The sequence below is a fragment of the Palaemon carinicauda genome, chromosome 21 (assembly GCF_036898095.1).
Source record: "Palaemon carinicauda isolate YSFRI2023 chromosome 21, ASM3689809v2, whole genome shotgun sequence".
Classification (NCBI taxonomy): Eukaryota; Metazoa; Arthropoda; class Malacostraca; order Decapoda; family Palaemonidae; genus Palaemon; species Palaemon carinicauda.
In genome coordinates, this window is record NC_090745.1 from 115,068,030 (window position 1) to 115,090,529 (window position 22,500).

Sequence of the window (22,500 nt, forward strand, 5' to 3'; positions counted from 1 at the left end):
CTATTCAGATAAAAATCAAAGATACCCTGGGAGCAACGACCCTACATATGAGTCAACCAATCATGGCGTGCTGTATTTTTTTTTTTTCTTAATTCTTTATACTTTAAATATCATTCCCCTGGTGGACAGCCTGAAAAACATGTTGAGGGTGAGGGTGAGTTTGCAAGGTGAAGGTAAAGTTGAGAGTGAGGTTGGAGGTGAAGGTAAAGTTGAGAGTGAGGTTGGAGGTGGAAGTAAAGGTGAGAGTGAGGTTGGAGGTGGAGGGTGAGGTTGGAGGTAAGTTGAGGTTTGAAGTGGTGTCGAGGTTTAGTTGAGGTTTGAAGTGGTGTCGAGGTTTAGTTGAGGTTGGAAGTGATGTTGAGGTTTAGTTGAGGTTGGAGGCTTAGTTGAGGTTAGGGGCTTAGTTGAGGTTGGAGGCTTAGTTGAAGTTTAGTTGAGGGTGATTTTGGGGTTGGAGGTGAGGTTGAGGGTGAGTTTAAGGTTGGAGGTGAGGCTGAGGGTGGAGGTAAAGTTAAGGTCGGAGGGGGAAGTTGAAATTGGCAGTTGTGGGGGGGGGGGGGGGGAATTTGAGGGTGATGTTGAGGTGGAGGTAAAGTTGAGAGTATGGTTGAGGGTGAAGTTGCGGCTGGAAGTGAGGTTTGAGGGGAAGTTGATTTTGAAGGAGAAATTAAGGGTGAGGTTGAGTATGATCAAGGGAGGCGGTAAAGTTGTGGTTGGAGGTTGAGGGTAAACTTGAGGCTGATGGTGAATTTGAGGTTGGAGGTTTTGTGTGTGTGGTTAAAGGTGGAGGTAAAGTTGAAGTTGAGGGTAAAGTTGAGGCTGAGGCTGAAGGTGAAGGTGAAGTTGAGTTTGGAAATTGAAAGGAAAGTTGAGGAGAGGTAAATTGAGGTTGGAGGTTGAGAGTGAAGTTGAGATTGGAGGTGACGTTCAGGTTGGAGGTGCTGGAGGGAAGTCGATGGTGTGGCTGTTGATGAAGATATGGTTGGAGAAAGTTGATGTTGGAGGTTGAGGGTGTGATTGATGGTCTGGTTGAGGTTGAACGTAAAGTTGAGATTGGAGGTGAGGGTGAGGGTGACTGAGGGCGTAGGTGAAGTTTAGGTTGGAGGTGAGGTTGGGGGTGTGGTTGAGATTGAGGGTGTGGTTGAGGTTGAGGTTGAGATTGAGGGTGTGGTTGAGGTTGAGGTTAAGGGCGAGGTTGAGGTTGGAGGTGAAGTTAAAGGTGTGGATGAGGTTGGAGGTGAAGTTAAAGGTGTGGTTGAGGTTGGAGGTGAAGTTGAAGGTGAGGTTGGAGGTGAAATTAAGGGTGAGGTTAACGGTGTGGTTGAGTATACAGGTGAGGGAGGTGAAGTTGAGGGTGAGGTTGGAGGTGAAGTCGAGGGTGAGGTTGGAGGTGAAGTCGAGGGTAGGGTTGAGTGTGTGGGTGAGGTTGAAGGAGAAATTGAGGTTGGAAGTGAAGTTGAGGGGGAGGTTGGAGGTGAAGTTGAGGGGGAGGTTGAGGGTGAAGTTGAAGGTGAGGTTGAAAGTGAGATTGGGTGTGAGATTGAAAGTGAGATTGGGTGTGAGGTTGAAAGTGAGATTGGGTGTGAGGTTGAAAGTGAAGTTGAGGAAGAGGTTAAGAGTGTGGAAGACGAATAATAACCTATTTCCTTCTAAGAAAACTTTTCCTCCAGTAGCATATCACTTTGGATTGTTGAAAAGGTTGAAAATGGGTAAAGATAAGTTGATATGATTTATTAACAAAAACGATAAAAACTTTCCTTTTGTAACATTAAAAAGCGACATGTAAATAAAAACAATGAGAAATAGAACAGGTGATATCTAAAGCCAATCAGAAGAACACTATAAAAACAAACTCTAAAATAAAATCTTGAATATTTAGTCAGTGGCTTATGCAACACACACAGTCGCCTTCTAACTAATGCCAAACAAGGATAACCATTTTCTTTGAACAGATCAACTATGAGTAAATTTTCATATACTCCACGAAATTAAAAAGCATTTTTGGAAAAATACTTGGTTCATGATGCAAATTAACCGTTAAAACCAAACAAGCAGCATTAATAGATACTTTGGTGACTGCCATATTATGACAGAGCCTTCAAGTCATTAATGTTTGTAAAAATTATGGAAGATCAAAATTGACACTGATAAATGACAAGTCCAAAGAATAATTTAATCAAAACTGGAATTATATTTGTACCAAAGCTTTCAACAATTATTATGTATGAAAAGGACTTTAATTGTAATTATATCCTATATACGCATTAATTACACTTAAAAATTTGCATTAAAAACGGTAAATCTCAGGCAACATTCCATGATTTTTACCGTTTTAAAAACAGATATAATGACGTAAAGGAGTGATATTACGGTCACCAACCCGTACAAGATAATAAACTAAGGTAGAATTACGGTAGCCTGTATTTCACTGAAATACGATTGAGAACAGTATATTTTTGCGGAGAATTTCCTATTAAAATTACGGTTTTTTTCTAACATTGTATTACAAAACACAGAGCTCAAGAGTACGAGTTTAATTTAAAACCAATCTTATGTGGCAGTGGAAACTTTACTAGGTAGGTATAACGGTAAAGTGAGAGGACTATTTAACGACGAGGAAGGTGGAAAGAATAAAGATTGATATACAGTTTTTACAACATTTTTCCCGATCCTCTAACAGCAAGGTCCATACAGCCTTCGGTATACAGAAGGCTTTTCTCAAGAGGTCGTTTGCAACTGGCAAGTCGAGTCAATTTAAATTAATCCCCTTCATGAATACCCATTTCGTCTTTAATTTTCTTTCAACTATCTTATCATATATCTTTTACATCAGCCCAGTCAAAACTCCATTCACTGAGACCGCATATTCTAATAATAAAAAAAAAAAAAACAATGAATAAATCCTTAATGAAAACAATAACTTGAGTGAAAAAATTATACACTGAATTTTTTGTACATACGAAAATGCGAACATTTGCTCTTTATGAACTTATGTTATGCTATATTGTATTTAAGTATTTCATCTAGCTCATAACGAGGTTCCCTAAAAAAATGCAGTGCCCGTTCCTTGTTTATATAGTGGGTATTTTAGCGAAAATATGCTCGCCAACATACCCGGTGTAGCAGGAAATGTTTCTCCCCTGACTGAAATTCCCCCCGGGAAAATTACCCTAGGATCGATTCACACCGGGAAAAGCAGCCCAGGCTGTTATTCCCCCAGAGGGAATTTCAGCCCTAAGATATTCCCCTCCCCTATGCCATTTCTCCCCCACCCTCCCTTACAGAGAAACTATTTTGATGAATTAAATAATCAACGGTAAGTTTGACAAAATATTAGGAATACATACATACATACATACATACATATATAAACACATACATATATATAATGTTACGCGATGTTACCAACGTTACGATGCCATTGCTAACGTTAGCAATGCTACAATAATAATGTGTATTTTAAAGCATTTTTCCACATACCCTTTAAACAAAATATAAAAAGGTACAAAAGGGTACAGAACCTAACAAACCCACCTAACCTAACCTAGAAGTTCCCAGGTCACAACCCCTAGCCGGAGACAAGCCCCCGGACCCCCTTCCCAGGTCACAACCCCCCTTCCCAGGTCACAACCCCCCCTTCCCAGGTCACAACCCCCCTTCCTGGGTCACAACCCCCCTTCCCAGGTCACAAACTTGTACTGGCAAAAGGTAATGTTGAACTCCGCACTCTAACATTAAAATGAAAGAAATTAAGGACTTTTATGACCCGGTATAATGGTCTGTTTTTCCCCCGTCCGAAATAATGGTTACCTCCACCAAGCAAAGGGGGAATCTTGGACCAGAGGGGGGAATATTATCCTGGGACAAAGTTCCCCCGGGGGGATATATATCCTGGGCCATATTTCCCCCCCGGGGGGGGGGGGAATTTTGGACGGGGGGAAAAACAGACCATTACACAGGCTCTTTAAAAACATCAAAATCCTAAAGTTTATGAAATGTTTTGATTGAAGTATCTTGAGAGAGAGAGAGAGAGAAAAAAAACAAAAAGTGGGCTATATTAACTTTAAACGCGCGCACATCCAGATTGCCCGGAGCTTGTCTTAAACTAGTAAGCATAGCCCCCAAAACTTTAAACAAAAAACAACGCACTCTGGAAATAACAGCTTTAAAAACTAAGTATTTGTCAAAAATTGGAATCACATAAGACCACAGCGACCATAAGTAAATACAATGACACTGCTCGCGTATCTGAAGATACAAATCGAATCTCGCTAAGAAGTTTTTATCCAAAAACTAGAAATGTCAAAGGGCGTCAAGCTAACATGAGCATTTATTTCTGGTCACTCTTCTAACAGTTCAAAAAAATACTTTCGGACTTACGAAAAGCACTGTAAGTGATGCAATGGAAAGAAATTATTTTTTCATACCAAGGCCCGCCTGAACAGACTTAGTGATTGATGGAGGGCGAGAAATAAACCCGTAAAATGAAGTAAAGTAAGTCCAAATTACTAACATTTAACTTCAAAAGCGATCTTTTTACGAGCACAGTGCGGGTCGAAATATAGCTTATAAATGTTTCGATAGTGTGGACTTGACAATAAACGATTAATATGAGGTGTGAAATGTTAAACGCTTTTGAATGCATATGATAAAATAATTGAAGGCTCTGCGGAGAGTAGAGTTTCCCTACGGTACAGGGCCAGAAAAGCAGCCCTTAAAAAGTAAAGTAAGTAAAGTTTGAGCCGACAATCCGATACAAATTGAACTGACCATGATTGACATGAAATATAACAAGCTGAGGGCTATTCGATAATTGGTGATTAGAATTGCAAAACACTTATTCCCATATAAGGTAAAAAAATATTTATTCAAAATGTATTTAAGGCTTGCCAAATTGCTATATTGCACTCAACGGTTAACTTTGCCATTAAACAGACCTTATTTAATTTCAACATTCACCAAGTATTCGATTTAAATACCAAAAAAACAATAGAACTAGCTAACCAAGAAGCATGATTGACAGAAAGCATGCCAGACCAGTTTAATAAATGGTGCCCTTTGGACCCCGAGGCTTCTTTGGGCCCCTCGACATACCCCAACGGACGCCCCGCCATATTTCACACTTTTCGTACAATTTATCACACTAATAACTAAAGTAAATAATTAATGTTTTTTACATTTAACATTAAAAAAAGTTGCACATGATCCTGCTTTTGTTGGGCACTTAGGCGCCAGCCTAGTCAGTTTTATGGATTGATTGATTGATTTCAAGTCTACTGGCCTCCTGAGATCTAAGGTCCAGGATATCATTAGAGATAAGTCAATAAAACTTATAATCTAAAGCAAATGACCACAGAAGTTATATAACTTTTACAAAAAGAGTCATGAATTTAGCCGGTTAAATATGCAACAAAAAATGGGTCCTGGGTATAACCGGTCATCTACAAAACGGAATTTCGGGATATAAATCACGCGAAAATAGATCACTTATATTAAAAAGTATTTCTAACAATTGCACAAATTATCTCGCCAATTTCCTCCTAAAATATAACCTTAGAATATTAGAATTAATAAGAATAACGTACCTTACAATTTCCTGAGACGTTAGCACCTCGAAGGTCCAGTAGCGAATGTTAAAATTTTCATGGATTCCAACACTGTCCAAATTAGCGAGTAGCTTTACTCATTTTCTTTGTTATTTGCTTATTTTTACACGACGTTCTTTCAAAATTAATTATTCATTGTTTATAAGAAAATAATTATCTCCTTCATTTAAAATCATGAAATAAATCGTGTTAAAACGGCAAAAATTTAGCTTGGTAGAAAATTTTCTATATACTCTTACGATTCAGGGCTTTTCAAGTAAGGGGGGGGGGGGTTAGGGACAAATGGGTACTAATGGCTTTAAATACGGGTGGGGGGGGGGGGGCCTGAAATGAAGGCAAGAAAAGGGGGTTGGGGTTAAGAGCCATTTACAAAGTTTTAACGATGTAAATAACAATTTAAAAATTTTATGCTAAACAATCTGCATTTTCAATACATATTTCCTTCGCAAATAATGAAAGATAACCCTCAATACTAGAATAAACGTGTACACTTCTTAAGGTAAATGAACTAACAGGAAACATTCATCAGTTATATTAATATACATAAGTACTTTTCGGTTGGTGTAACCAAATCTGGAAGTAATTTTCGTCATATATATATATATATATATATATATATATATATATATATATATATATATATATATATATATATATATATATATATATATATATATATATATATATATATATATGTATATATACACACACATATATATATTTATATATATATATATATATATATATATATATATATATATATATATATATATATATATATATATATATATACATATATATATGATGAATGGTATTTTCGCTTCTGAAAGTATCAGATTTACTAGAGAGGCGAAGAAAGCAGAAATTAAATTTTTTTTTTTATTGTAATAAATATAGTTAAACATTTTGAAATTTCTGCTTTTAATTTATTTCTTGTATACAAACACACACACACACACACATACACACACACACACACACATACACACACACACACATACACACACACACACACAAACATATATATATATATAATATATATATATATATATATATATATATATATATATATATATAATATATATATATATATATATATATATATATATATATATATATATATATATATATATATATATATATATATTTAAACATACGATTTCAAAATACCAGTATAAAAGTATTTTAATTTGAAACATAATCTCCTATAGGATTACGTATCATAAAACTAGGCCATACTACAAAAACTATCATGCCAAATAATTTTACATTAATTTTCTTTGATGAGAATATAGACTAATTCTTTTTCGTGATTAGTGACCGCAAGACTTTGGAGAAAATTGAAGTCTTAAAACATATTTCACGGAACTCATGTGACTTGGAATTATAATTTTATTAGCCAGATAGTTTTTATTTATGGTTGCCGCTGTAAGTTTCTTATAAATTTCTTCCAATAGCTTTAATTACAGTATTTTCACTGTAGTCACAAGTGGGTGGTTTGTCAACTAGGCTCCGCCCTTTAATGTACTGTATAACCAGTTGTTTTTTTAATTCATTATCGAATAGGTCGAATAGGTTATAAAGTATAGTAAAACAGACGTTATTTTAAAGTAAAACATTATCTTAAAATCAACTGCTTTTAAATTCCCGTTTCTTATTCTCTTTCTAGCAGCGAGTAAAAAGTTTTTCATAAATTTTCTGTTTACAAAACATTCTAATAGATGTCACTAAAACCGTATTTTGGCTTGTAATAAGTTTTCTTTCTTTGAGCAGGTTGTGGAAAAACTAATTAAAATGCATTTTCCTCTAATAACTTATTAACCTTTATTTGAAATGTTAAATAGAAAATTTTAGCTATAAATAGCGGAATGTCTTCGCCAGATTTACCTTAAAGTTTATATATATATATATATATATATATATATATATATATATATATATATATATATATATATATATATATATATATATATATATATATATATATATATACTGTATATATATATATATATATATATATATATATATATATATATATATATATATATATATATATATATATATATACATATATATATATATAGATAGAGAGAGAGAGAGAGAGAGGAGAGAGAGAGAGAGAGAGAGAGAGAGAGAGAGAGAGAGAGAGAGAGAGAGAGAGACATGGGTGTGTGCGTACATGAATTCTTTACATGAGAGAGCCCATAAGATTTACCATTAGTTAAAATCTCTTTGATGAGAGAGAGAGAGAGAGAGAGAGAGAGAGAGAGAGAGAGAGAGAGAGAGAGAGAGAGAGAGAGAGAGAGGAGAATATCATTATAGTGCTCTTCTTTATGTTGCCGTTCTTGTTTAACTTTTCTCGTTATAGAAAACGTTAAAAAGTCCGGAAGGTTTACAAAGTAAAACTTTCTTGAATTTTGGATTGAAAAAATATTAAGCGAACAAATCATTTTATAAAAATCTTCCCATATGTCTTGAAGAGGCCTGTTGTTCAAAACTTTTACTTTTAATATTTTTTACGTCGACCAACCTTCAATTTATTTTATATTGAATTTTTAATATACCAGTCCTTGAGCATGTAATCATAAAGCAGCTTTTACCTAAAGTATCGCCATGATCAGCAAAGCTGTACTAGTCAGGGCCACCTATACTAGCTTGGTTTGCTGTGAGCGACCAGACGAAAGTCTTCCACTAACACCAATCACCACTGGCCAGCGTGGTGATGAAATCTGGAAAAACCCCAGACATGACTTGACATACCTGTGTCCCTCGTCCTGCAGTGGACTAGAAATGGCATGCCTGTGGCCCTTGTCCTGCAGTGCACCAGAAATGGCATGCCTGTGGCCCTTGTCCTGCAGTGCACCAGAAATGGCATGCCTGTGGCCCTTGTCCTGCAGTGCACCAGAAATGGCATGCCTGTGGCCCTTGTCCTGCAGTGGACTAGAAATGGTTGCACTTGTTTTTGTTGTAGCAGTGATGGTATTTTAGTTCATTACATAAACTGTATTTAGAAACAAAGTCGTGATTATCATATTTTCGTCACTTAAGTAGACAGAAAGCTCCTACTATAGGAAGGTTTTGTGATTACCTTCTCACGTATCAACAATTGTTGACATTTGATATTTTTGAATAGTTGCTAAAATTTCGCATTAAATTCCAATTGTAAAAACCATGCCATCATTTGTGTGTGTGTGTGTGTGTGTGTGTTGTGTGTGTGTGTGTGTGTATATATATATATATAATATATATATATATATATATATAATATATATATATATATATATATATATATATAATATATACATACATATATATATATATATATATATATATATACTATATATATATATATAAGCAATGGATTATGATGATACAGTAATTTTGGCTATATAGGCTTGTGCTGGGGACTGTGAGACCATTCAAGAACTAAGTGCAACAGACGGAAAATCCTGCGCTGAATTAAAAGCTTGAAGAGGTTGGACAGCAAGAAGGAAGAAAGCAAGAAGGAATAGGGACGGAAGGAACTTTGCATAGGCCCTTAACGAATGCCTACTATGCACCACAAGAGGTGCACTGACAACACCATTCCCATACGAGAAAGAGAGAGAGAGAGAGAGAGAGAGAGAGAGAGGGAGAGAGAGAGAGAGATTCAAATATATTTCCTTCCTCTATCATTATTAGTTGGTCCAATTCATTGAAACATGACCATAAAATAAAAAAAATGACAACTTGGTAATAGTCAGAAATTTTAACGTTTTTTTTTTTTTTATTATTTCATTTTGCTTGTTTAAACATTTAGAATTTGGCTTAGCTTTTAAAAAATTTAGTCGGAATAATTTATAAGGTCATTTTATCAGATTTTGCAATACACTTCATTGGTCACATCGGCTGGTGAGGACTTATCATGATAAGGTCGAGATACTTTTAACATTCAAATATTGAAAGCACTTTTATATATTTTTTTTCCATTTAAAAACTTCAGCTGTCTTAAGATTATTGTAAAACTACCCTTATTTTTTTTATCAATTTTTTTCGTCAAACCAATAAAATTATTTCCCAAGAATAACAATTGAATAATGAGGTTAAGATATGATAAAGATATAGTCTGCCATTGTCCATTTCCTTTTTAGAATATCCTCTTCTTTAGTTTGATCTCGTATCCATGTTATTATTATTATTATTATATTATTATTATTATTATTATTATTATTATTATTATGATTACAAGCTAAGCTACAACCTTAGCTGGAAAAAGCCTGATGCTATAATCCTAACGTCTCCAACAGGGAAAAATAGCCCAGTGAGGAAAAGAAATAAGGAAATAAATAAACTATTTGATAAGTAATGTACAATCAAAATAGAATATTTTAAAAACCATAACAACATTAAAACAGATCTTTCATACATAAACTATAAAAACATACTTATGTCAGCCTGTTCAAAATAAAAACATTTGCTGCAAGTTTGAACTTTTGAAGTTCAATCGATTCAACTTTGCTATTTAGTGATTTATGTTAACTTGGCCACATGTTCTGGCGCTAGGGCCGGGAGGGCATTCAACACTATATATGGTTGTATTATGAAATAAAAGTTGAAATAAGTTTGGCAGCAAGTTATAAGAAAGGATTTTGAAATGGAGGTTAACTAAGTTATAATTTAGCAATGCTTACAGTGCACTCCAACGGTCCAACGATATACATCATACGGTACATATTTTTTCCTTATTCATTTGTCTCGATACATCTTCAACAAGATATTTGTCTTATCTAAAACTCTCATTAACAAGGCCCAAATCAGACTAAAAAAAAAGTATGTTATCACGATGGTTTCTTCCTGAAATTTCCAATATTATCTTACTTATGTACTTTGGACATTTAATATGCCTTGTATTGTGAGAGGTCGTGTACCTAATGGACATAGACATCATTCATTATCTATCACAACTACTGACATGGGCATATCTAGATGAATAAGTCTTACCTTTATTGACGGTAGTTTTCTATGAGTAGACTTCCAATATTGCATTTAGATGTTAGGTCTTCCTTCACGATCTAACATTCTAATATTCCTTTGAAGCAGGAAGCGGTAAAGAATTCGAGATGAAATATTTCACCGTTTTAGCACTTTTGTTTACGCTTCACTACCTATTTTCGCGAGTGTGCAAACTAAACTAAAACAAAAAAACTGAAGTTACTGAACTCTAGGTTTTCCTCAGTCTTAACCGATGACGTCACTTCTTAAATCTGCAACTGTATGTTCATGGAGGCTGAAAAGGCTTTGCCATTTACCCTAAATATTGTTTAAAAGAAGTGTTCATCTAAGATTGGCATTTAGTCTTAAATTTACGTTATACCTAGGGGAAGAGTAGCTGCAGTGGCACCCTCTATGTGAAATCCCCGGAACTATTAAGAAATTTGAATATTTTTTTTTTCTTATTTGATGGTGCTGTCTCTATCTATGGAATAAAGATTCGTGTATATCGTATTATTCACCATCTTTATCAATTCGCTTATTTTGCCTAATTAAACAAATTATCCAGGTATTTGCAATCTGTTTTCTTCATACAATATACAGTACAGTATATATTTTTATTACTGTAGTCTATCGTGTATTGCAAAGCTTTCTAATACTCTTTTTATTATGCATGAGATATGATAGGTACGTTTCACTAGAAAATAACTTGGGTAAATTAAGAGGGAAAATAACTCTAAAGATAGGCTAATATGATTTATTAACAAACAGAACCGATAAAAATAACTTTCCCTTTGTAACATTATAAAACAACATGTAAATAAAAACAATGAGAAATAGAACAGGTGATACCAAAAGCCAATCAGAGGAACGCTATAAAAAAGAAACTTTAAAATAAAATCTTGAATATTTACTAGTCATTAAAATAAGAGTACTAACATCACTTACAAAAGTAGTGATTCTGTAAGTTTACGCATATAGTGGATTATCTGTAGTTTTCCCACTAGAGTACAGGATATTTATTCCTATCTATCTGTCAGTCAATTTTTGTCACTTACCCTAATTCTATATTCATTGCTCTCTCTCTCTCTCCTCTCTCTCTCTCTCTCTCTCTCTCTCTCTCTCTCCTCTCTCTCTCTCTCTCTCTCTCTCCTCTCTCTCTCTCTCTCTATATATATATATATATATATACATATATATATATATACATATATATATATATAATATATATATATATATAATATATATATATATATATATATATGTATGTATATATATATATGCATATATATATACACACACATATATATATATATATATATATATATATATATATATATATATATATATATATATATATATATATGTATGTATATACACGCAATTCAAACAAATTTAGTGAACAGCACAACCAGATAATAATAATAAAAATAACAATAACTATAATAATAATAATAATAATAATAATAATAATAATAATAATAATAATAATAATAATAATAATATTAATAATACACACACACACACACACACATATATATAATATATATATATATATATATATATATATATATATGTGTGTATACATATATGTATACATATATATATATATATATATATATATATATATATATATATATATATATATATATATATATGTTATACATATATGTATAGAATTGTTTAAGAAAGGACAACTAATCTATCTCTCTCTCTCTCTCTCTCTCTCTCTCTCTCTCTCTCTCTCTCTCTCTCTCTCTCTCTCTCATTTGATAAATCCACACTCATGATCCTTATGATCTACCTTGTTTATATACATTTATTAACCGATATATAAAAATTTACTAAATAAATCATAAAATATTCTCTTTCTATATCTGACCACTGTTCATGCTCTCATGGAGATAAACAGATTAAAAAAGTTATTAAACAATTAAGTATTTGAATATTTACATGCAATTATATCACTCATTTATATAATTTATCAGTACTTCTGATTTTGGTTCGATGCATAAACATTTCACTTGATTTCTATAAGGAAATAAAAATCTGTTTTTTTTTCATCATATGTTCAAGCGCATTATTATTATTATTATTATTATTATTATTATTATTATTATTATTATTATTACTTGTTAAGCTACAACCCTAGTTGGAAAAACAACATGTTATAAGCCAAAGGGCTCCAGCAGCGAAAAATAGCTCAAAGAAATAAATATACTACAATAGAAATAATGAACAATTGAAATAAAAATATTGGCGTTTGATTTGATAACAACAACAACAACAATAATAATAATAATAATAATAATAATAATAATAATAATAATAATAATAATAATAATAATAGTTTTTATATCTAACAATAGATCATCGAATAGCTAGTAAATTAATGGTAAAATTTCATAAATACTGCAATGCATATGTCAATGAATAATGTAAATACAATACAAAATAATTAGCATAGTATATTGATTCGACTTTAATGAAACTTAAAAACTGATACTAAACACATAAGTTAATCCTTCATTATAAGAAACATCTATAAATTATGTATTGGAAAATCCGAATTTTCTCGAGAATTCGCTTCGGTATCGATGACCTTAGGTTTTTTGACTCCAAATTATGATATAATTCAATCAGCCGTGTGGTTTCTTTAGAAAGAATTCCTGAGGAAGTAAGTCCGGACTCCATCGTATAAGTCAAGATTTTATCACATAAGTTCGAATTCCATTACTTTTGTCTGGATTCTACGCAGGTGCAAAGTACCTCATATACCTGCGGAGTGTAAAAATAATTGTATTATTATTATTATTATTATTATTATTATTATTATTATTATTACTTGCTAAGCTACATTATTATTATCATTATTATTATTATTATTATTATTATTATTATTATTATTATTATTATTATTATCATTATTATTATTATTATTTGCTAAGCTGTATACAATCATAGTTGGAAAAGCATGATGTTGTAAGCACAGGGGCCCCAACAGGGAAAATAGCCCAGTGAGGAAAGGAAACAAGGAAAAATAAAATATTTTAAGAACAGCATCAACATTAAAATAAATATTTCCTATATAAACTATAAAAACTTTAACAAAACAAGATGACGAAAAATTAGATAGAATAGTGTGCCCGAGTGTACCCTCAAACAAGTGAACTCTAACCCAAGAGACAGTGGAAGACCATGGTACAGAGGCTAGGCACTAACAAGACTAGAGAACAATGGTTTGATTTTGGAGTGTCCTTCTCCTAGAAGAGCTGCTTACCATAGCCAGAGTCTCGCCTACCCTTACCAAGAGGAAAGTAGCCACTGAACAATTACAATACAGTAGTTAACCCCTTGGGTGAAAAAGAATTGTGTAGTAATCTCAGTGTTGTCAGGTGTACGAGGAGAGAGGAGAATCTGTAAAGAACAGGCCAGACTATTTGGTGTATGTGTACGCAAATGGAAAGTGAACCGTAATCAGAGAGAAGGATCCAATGTAGTACAGTTCGGCTAGTCAAAGGACCCCATAACTCTCTAGTGGTATTATTATTATTATTATTACTAGCCAAGCTACAACCCTAGTTGGAAAAGCAAGATACTATAAACCCAAGGGCTCTAATAGGAAAAAATAGCCCAGTGAGGAAAGGAAATAAGTAAATAAATAAATGATGAGAATAAATTAACAATAAATCATTTTAAAAACAGTAACAGCGTCAAAACAGAAATGTCCTATATAAACTATTAACAATGTCAAAAACAGATATGTCATATATAAACTATAAAAAGACTTACGTCAGACTGGTCAACAAAAAACATTTGCTCCAACTTTGAACTTTTGAAGTTCTACTGATTCAACTACCCGATTAGGAAGATCATTCCACAACTTGGTAACAGCTGGAATAAAACTTCTAGAATACTGTGTAGTATTGAGCCTCATGATGGAGAAGGCCTGTCTATTAGAATTAACTGCCTGCCTAGTATTACGAACAGGATAGAATTGTCCAGGGAGATCTGAATGTAAAGGGTGGTCAGAGTTATAAAAAATCTTATGCAGCATGCATTTAATAGACCGTAAGTTTCTGTCCAACAAATTAAGATGAGAATCAGCAGCTGAACACCAGACAGGAGAACAATACTCATCAAAACAAGGTAGAATGAAAGAAATAAAAGACTTCTTCAGAAAAGAATGATCACCGAAAATCTTGTAAGACTTTCTCAATAAGCCAATTTTTTGTGCAATTGAAGAAGACACAGACCTAATGTGTTTCTCAAAAGTAAATCTCAACGGATGGCTGGTGCCCTGACCAACCTACTGCCTATAAAACCCATTTTATTATAAAATCATATTAGAGTTAGATCAAAACTGTAGGACTTATTCTCATTTATATTTTGCAATAGTATCGATTTCATGGATTTTTGAAGATAAAGATATTGCATGAAATAATTACTAATTTTACATCTAAATAAACGCTTAACGATTATTAACGTGAGATTGTTTTCTTATTTATATTTTTGGTTATTACGGAAATAAAATAAATTTCCAGGTGATAAAATGATATCAAAACTTCCATACAGATATAGGAAATAAAAACATATTTAAAAATACATACTGTAATATATATATATATATATATATATATATATATATATATATATATATATATATATATATATATATATATATATATATATATATATATATATGATAAATTTTGCACATTTAGACGTGTTTTTCATATTCAAATAAGCCATATATATTTTTGATACATTAATGTCTGGATTCTCTTAACGACCTGGGATCAGAGCCCCAGGCGAAATCACGCAAAGACAAGAGCTTGGGTCCGGCCGGGAATCGAACCCTGGTCGGCAAGCCTGTATAGACAGTGACTAAGCCACTTGGCCACGAAGGAAGACAGTGACTAAGCCACTTGGCCACGAAGGAAGACAGTGACTAAGCCACTTGGCCACGAAGGAAGATCTTCCTTCGTGGCCAAGTGGCTTAGTCACTGTCTATACAGGCTTGCCGACCAGGGTTCGATTCCCGGCCGGACCCAAGCTCTTGTCTTTGCGTGATTTCGCCTGGGGCTCTGATCCCAGGTCGTTAAGAGAATCCAGACATTAATGTATCAAAAATATACATGGCTTATTTGAATATATATATATATATGTGTGTGTGTGTGTGTGTGTGTGTGTAGAGAGAGAGAGAGAGAGAGAGAGAGAGAGAGAGAGAGAGAGAGAGAGAGAGAGAGATTCACATACACTAAATCGCTGCTTCACCTAATGAAAGCAATTGTTGTTACATTAGCGTCGTTCGAAAACTATTAAAGGAAGCGGCAATGGGAACAAGCACCTGATTATCAACGTGGGATTTCATTATAAAAGAATATCGGAAGAGAACAAACAGTTATTTTATTTCCTGACGCAGTCAAGGTAAGTTCAGTCGATCTAGTTTCCTATTTTGTGTTTATTCTTGCTCTTGCCTCTTCCTCCTTAGAAATATGTTCTAATTTCTACTTCGATAATCATTATTATTGCTGGATAACTTTTGCATTTAATTCTTATTCTTGGATTATTTTTGCACCTTCTTACACTATATTTCCTTATTTCCTTTCCTCACTGGGCTATTTTCCTTGTTGGGGCCCTTGGGCTTATAGCATCCTGCTTGTCCAACTAGGGTTGTAGCTTAGGAAATAATAATAATAATAATAACAATAATAATAATAATAATGATAATAATAATAATAATAATAATCTATGTACTAGAAATTTGCCGTATAAAAACGGTAAAAATCCTGGAACAAATATTGCTAGGCATTTACCGTTTTAAAAACGATATTAACGCAAAGGAAGGATATTACGATCACCAACCTGTAAAAGATAGTAACAAAGTAAGGTAAAAATTACGGTCACCTGAATTTTACTGAAATACGGCTGAGAATAGAATATTTTTACGGAGAATTTCCGATTAGAATAACGATATTTAACAGTGTGCATTATATCTATGTACTCTAATAAAGCGTAGAAATGCTCTTCCATAAAAAAAAAAAAAATATTCTCCTTAAACGAAAAGTTTGAGCAAATTCTGAAGTTCATTTATAGATGATTATATTCGCATCACCAATTAATAACATCCGATCAATAATCTATTTTTTTTTGTCATCAGACAAAATTCTCTTTCAATGAATGATGCCAAAATATTCTTTTTCATATTCCAATTAATTTCTTATCACAGAACATTCGCTAACATTGATCCACTTCTATAGTAACGGCTGAACTTTTACAGAAATTTATTAGGAATAGCTGACAGCCTCACCTCTCTCTCTCTCTCTCTCTCTCTCTCTCTCTCTCTCTCTCTCTCTCTCTCTCTCTCTCTCTCTCTCTCTCTCTTTATATATACACACAGACACACACACACACATATATATTTATATATATATATATATATATATATATATATATATATATATATATATGTGTGTGTGTGTGTCTGTGTGTGTATTGATTTTTATCAATGTCACCTTTCATATCTAATTTGTTCTTTCTATTTCGGAATCATTTTCAACGTTATATCAACCTCAATTTCCTCTACAACAAAAGGGAACTTTCCAATCAAAGAAGAAATGAAAATAACACATTATTCTTTCCAAACAAATATCTTAAAATGGAATTAAAATCCCTAAGATATCAATCAAATTTTATTATCATAAATAATGCTTTAAAAAAGATATTATATCGAATATTTACACCATGAAAAAAAAAATAGAAACAAGGTAGTGAATGGCCAGGCTGTGGGATTATCAGAGATAAGAAAATACATTTTATCAAGATTTCCTAAAAAAAAAAAAAAAAAAAAAAAAAAAAAAAAAAAAAAAAAAAAAAAAAAAAAAAAAAAATCTCAAGATTTTTCAAGGCTTTATCAAAACTTTTCAAGAATCCTTCAAGACTTTTCTAGACTTCCTCAAAAATTTTCAAGACTTTCTCAAAACATTTAAATACTTTCTCAATACTTTTCAACTTTCCCAAAACATTTCAAGGCTTTCTCAAAACTTTTCAAGATTTACTCAAAACTTTTCAAGACTTTCTCAGAACTTTTCAAATTTCTCAGAACTTTTCAAATTTCTCAAAACTTTTCAAGACTTTATCAAAACTTCCCAAGACTTCTTCAAAATTTTTCAAGACTTTCTCAGAACTTTTCAAATTTCTCAAAACTTTTCAAGACTTTCTCAAAACTTTTCAAGACTTTCTCAGAACTTTTCAAGACTTTCTCAAAACGTTTCAAGACTTACTCAAATACCTTACAAATCTTTTTTGAGACTTTTACTTATACTTGCAGATGATTATCATCCCAATCATTATCGGGTTTGGCTTAGCCGCAACTGGAGTTAGCCAAGCGACCAACGAGGAATGGACTCACTTTAAAGTAAGTAAGTAAGTAAGTAAGTAAGTGAGTGAGTGAGTGAGTGAGTAAGCAAGCAAGCAAGCAAGCAAGCAAGCAAGCAAGTGAGTGAGTGAGTGAGTGAGTGAGTGAGTAAGCAAGTAAGTAATTAGGTAAGTGAGTGAGTGAATAAGTAAGTAAGTGAGTGAGAGAGTAAGTAAGTAAGTAAGTAAGTAAGAAGTGAGTGAGTGAGTGAATAAGTAAGTAAGTAAGTGAGTGAGAGAGTAAGTAAGTAAGTAAGTGAGTAAGTGAGTAAGTGAGTGAGTGAGTGAGTGAGTAAGTAAGTAAGCAAGCAAGTAAGTAAATTCGAAAAATCTTTGTTCCTTTTACATATCAAACGCAAACTTGGAAATATTAAGAGTTGATTCAATTATATTTTGTTTATTGATACATAAAACATTGATAACTTGACACGTTAAATGCCGGCATACTGAAATGATAAAAGTAATTATCATTATTATTATATTATTATTATTATTATTATTATTATTATTATTATTATTATTATTACCTCCGCCAACGAAGTTGGGAGGAGGTTATGTTTTCCCCCTTGTTTGTTCGTTTGTCTGTTTGCTTGTGAACAACATCCTATCCACAATTTTACTCACAGAGTAGTGAAACTTTATGTTTAGATGTGGAAGTGATTCACTTTTGAAAGTCTTAGGTCAAAAGGCAAGGTCAAGGTCGAGCAAAAGGCAAAGAAATAAGCTACCGTGGCGGAGGTCTCCACTCTGAGTGCTTCTCAAAGTATTATTATTATTATTATCATTATTAGTTATTATTATTATTATTATTATTATTATTATTATTATTATTATTATTATTATTATTATTATTATTATTACGTACTCGTATTCCTTTTATAAAGACTAACCAAACACGTTCCGACTTATCAGAAAACTACTGAAACTTTCAAAGAAACTAGTTTGAAACATGTTCAATTCTCCCAAAGATTGTAAATAATTTGCACGAAGATTGTCAACGATAAGTATATAGTATACGACATGTTCATTATTAACAATCATCCAATCGTCCAGTTAAAGTATAATATTCTTGAAGAACATTCCAAAATCAAACCTTTGTTCTCTAGCGTTGGGTAGTGCTATGGCATCTGTACCATGGTCTTCTACTGTCATGGGGTTTGATTTTCTTGCTTGAGGGTACACTCGGGCACACTATTCTATCTTATTTCTCATCCTCTTTTTTTGTTAAAGGTTTTTATAGTTTATACAGGAGATATTTATTTTAATGTTACTGATCTTAAGATATCTTATTTTTCCTTGTTTCCTTTCCTCACTGGGCTATTTTCCCTGTTGGAGCCCCTGGGCTTATAGTATTCTGCTTTTCCAACTAGGGTTGTAGCTTAGCAATTGATAATAATAATAATAAAAATAATAACAATAATAAAAACAACAACAACAACAACCACAACAACAACAACAACAACAACAACAATAATAATAATAATAATAATAATAATAATAATACACCACGGACTAATTCAGCTATGGAAATTTACCAACACTTTCTCCTCTCAAATAACTGTCCAGGATGAGTTTGTTCTCCTTAACCCTAACCCCCCCAAAAAACGATAAAAAAGTGCTAAGAAAAGCTTGCTTTTGCAACTTCAATATATTGTACAATGCTAACTTATTTCCCTTATCAGAACATGTGACCAAATTCTCATGGTAGATAGGTGACAATTTTTTGACGTTCAAGGCAATGACTTTATGTTAATAATGATACTGTTGTACATTCAGTTCCTTTCTCATGCTTTTATAACGGTCCCAGTCCTTCTCTCAGGATAATTTCAGATTTTCCAGCAAAAGGATGAGAGAGAGAGAGAGAGAGAGAGAGAGAGAGAGAGAGAGAGAGAGAGAGAGAGAGAGAGAGAGAGAGAGAGAGAGGGGTTTAATCATAATAGTTGTTATTGATTTGCTGGCAACTGATGTAACAATATTATTTTTGAGACAGAATTATCTGCAATAGTCAATACTTTATGATAAACTGAATAGAAACATATCTAAATAAATGATCCTGTTAATGAATTTTGATATTCTAACAACGATTGTTAGCAGCGAAGTTAATTATGTGATTCATCAAACGAATTCTCAAATTATCGACATAACTAATAAAATGCCTGAGATTCAATCTCTTCTCGATGCACCTCAAACAATAAGATAAACATAACAGATTCGAGTGTAAACCAAATTACTTTAAGCTTTCTAACAAACTAATAACTATACTATTTTTTTTTTTTGTCTATAGACCACGCACGGGAAATCCTACAACAGCGTCGAAGAAGAAGAGTACAGGAGAGTTGTGTTCGAGGATAATATGAGATTCATCAGTCAACACAACACCAGATACCAAGAGGGGCTTGAAACCTACGATGTCGGAGTGAACGAAATTTGCAGATATGGTAAATGTTTATTGGTTGAGCTGTATATTGCATGTACATACCCCTCACGCATGATATACATATTCGTATGAATATATACAGTATATATAATACACACTCACATGTACACAAATACTTGATGATCTATATATATATATATATATATATATATATATATATATATATATATATATATATATATATATATATATATATATGCAGAAGAACCACAGGGAAAATGAAAATACGAAATTTACGCTTAAGTCCTGACTAGTCAGGACTTAAGCGTATATTTCGTATTTTCATTTTCCCTGTGGTTCTTCTGCATCTGAGCATCACGTTTTCCTGTGATTTTTTACGCATATATATATATATTATATATATATATATATACGATAAATTTTGCACATTTAAACGTGTGATCTTTCTTCGTGGCTGAGTGGTATGGTCAATGTCACACAAGTATCCTGGACCAGGGTTCGAAGCCCGGCCGTACAGATACTATAGTCTTTAAGTGATTTCGCCTGGGGCTCTGATCCTGAGGTTGCTAAGAGAATCCAGACTTTAATGTGTTAATATATATGGCTTATTTGAGATATATATATATATATATATATATATACATATATAATCATCATTCTTTATTAGTCGACTGCAGAACAAAGTTCTCAGACATTTTCTACTACTTGCATCAGTTTATGGTCTTTCTATGTCAATCTAAACCCGCAAAACATTCTTCCATCGTCTTCTCTTCCTTCCTCTACATTACTTTGCTCTAATATCCATGTTTTTTTCTGTCTCTTATGTTATTCCCATCATTATTCTTTCTATAGCTCTTTAAGTTATAACTAACCTATGTCTGAGGCCTTTGTACCGCAGTGGACTTGAAACGGCTGCATTTGTTGTGTGCGTGTGTGTTTATTTCCTTATTCATTTCCTCACTGGGCTATTTTTCCATGTTGGAGCCCTTAGGCTTATAGCATCTTGCTTTTCCAACTAGGGTTGTAGCTCCTTATTCATTTCCTCACTGGGCTATTTTTCCCTGTTGGAGCCCTTGCTTTTCCAACTAGGGTTGTAGCTTGGCTAGTAATAATAATAATAATAATAATAATAATAATAATAATAATATATCTCCTAGCCCTTGGTTTTTCTATCCGTTATTGTGACTTTACCCAACACTGCCAACTCCCAAGGTTCATCATACTTCTTTCCAACATACATTTAAGCCTCATAAAAATCAGAGAGGGAAGAACGATGTGTGCTTCTATAACATCACCCTAATTAGAAACTGCAATTAGCAAGGCAGGATAATTATTTTTGTAAGACTCTAATAAATGCACAAAATTAATATCATGTGCTTGAGGGTACACTCGGGCACTCAATTCTATATATATTTTATACAGGTAACATTTATTCTAATGTTACTGTTCTTAATATATTTAACTTTTCCTTGTTTCCTTTCCTCACTGGGCTATTTTTCACTGTTGGGGCCCCTGGGATTATCGCATCCTCTTTTTCCAACTAGGGCTGTAGCTTAACAAGTAATAATACTAATGATAATAATAATAATAATAATAATAATAATAATAATAATAATAATAATAGCTTAGAGCATTATCACCCCTTTTTAATTCTTTATACCTATAGGTTAAGAAGCAGATATTATTATTATTATTATTATTATTATTATTATTATTATTATTATTATTATTATTATTATTATCATCTAAGCTACTACCAGTTGGAAAAGCAAGATGCTATAAGTCCAAGGGCTCCAACAGGGAAAAATAGCCCAGTGAGGAGAAAGGAAATAAGGAAGTAAAGAAACAGCAATCAAAATAAAATAGTTTAAGAACAGTAAAAAGCAATAAAACTTTCATAATCATATAAACTAAACAAACTAAAAATTAACAAGAGAAAGAAATAAGATAAAATAGTGTGCTTGAGTGTACAGTACCCTCAAGCAAGAGAACTCTATCGATTTAATGTCCTTTAAAACTAATTCTGGTTTAGAAAAAAAAGAGGAAGAGAAATAAGATAGAATAGTTGCCCCCGAGTGTAAACTCAAGCAAGAGAGCTCTATCGAT

General features: G+C 32.7%; 1 protein-coding gene and 1 long non-coding RNA gene across 2 annotated transcripts in view; one reads left to right on the forward strand and one right to left on the reverse strand.

The window, feature by feature from the left end:
* LOC137614754 (uncharacterized) overlaps positions 1–5,829 on the reverse strand; it is a 13,890-nt gene extending 8,061 nt beyond the window's left edge. The window contains exon 1 of the long non-coding RNA XR_011039151.1: positions 5,586–5,829. This is a non-coding gene — a long non-coding RNA (uncharacterized lncRNA). The remainder of the gene's footprint in view (positions 1–5,585) is intronic.
* A 10,139-nt stretch (positions 5,830–15,968) lies between these two features.
* The window catches only part of LOC137615425 (digestive cysteine proteinase 1-like), a 12,931-nt gene continuing 6,399 nt past the window's right edge, over positions 15,969–22,500 (forward strand). The window contains exons 1-3 of the mRNA XM_068345294.1: positions 15,969–16,007; positions 17,911–17,997; positions 20,281–20,448. Coding sequence (XP_068201395.1) covers positions 17,911–17,997; positions 20,281–20,448 — 255 coding nt within the window. The 5' untranslated portion in view covers positions 15,969–16,007. The remainder of the gene's footprint in view (positions 16,008–17,910; positions 17,998–20,280; positions 20,449–22,500) is intronic.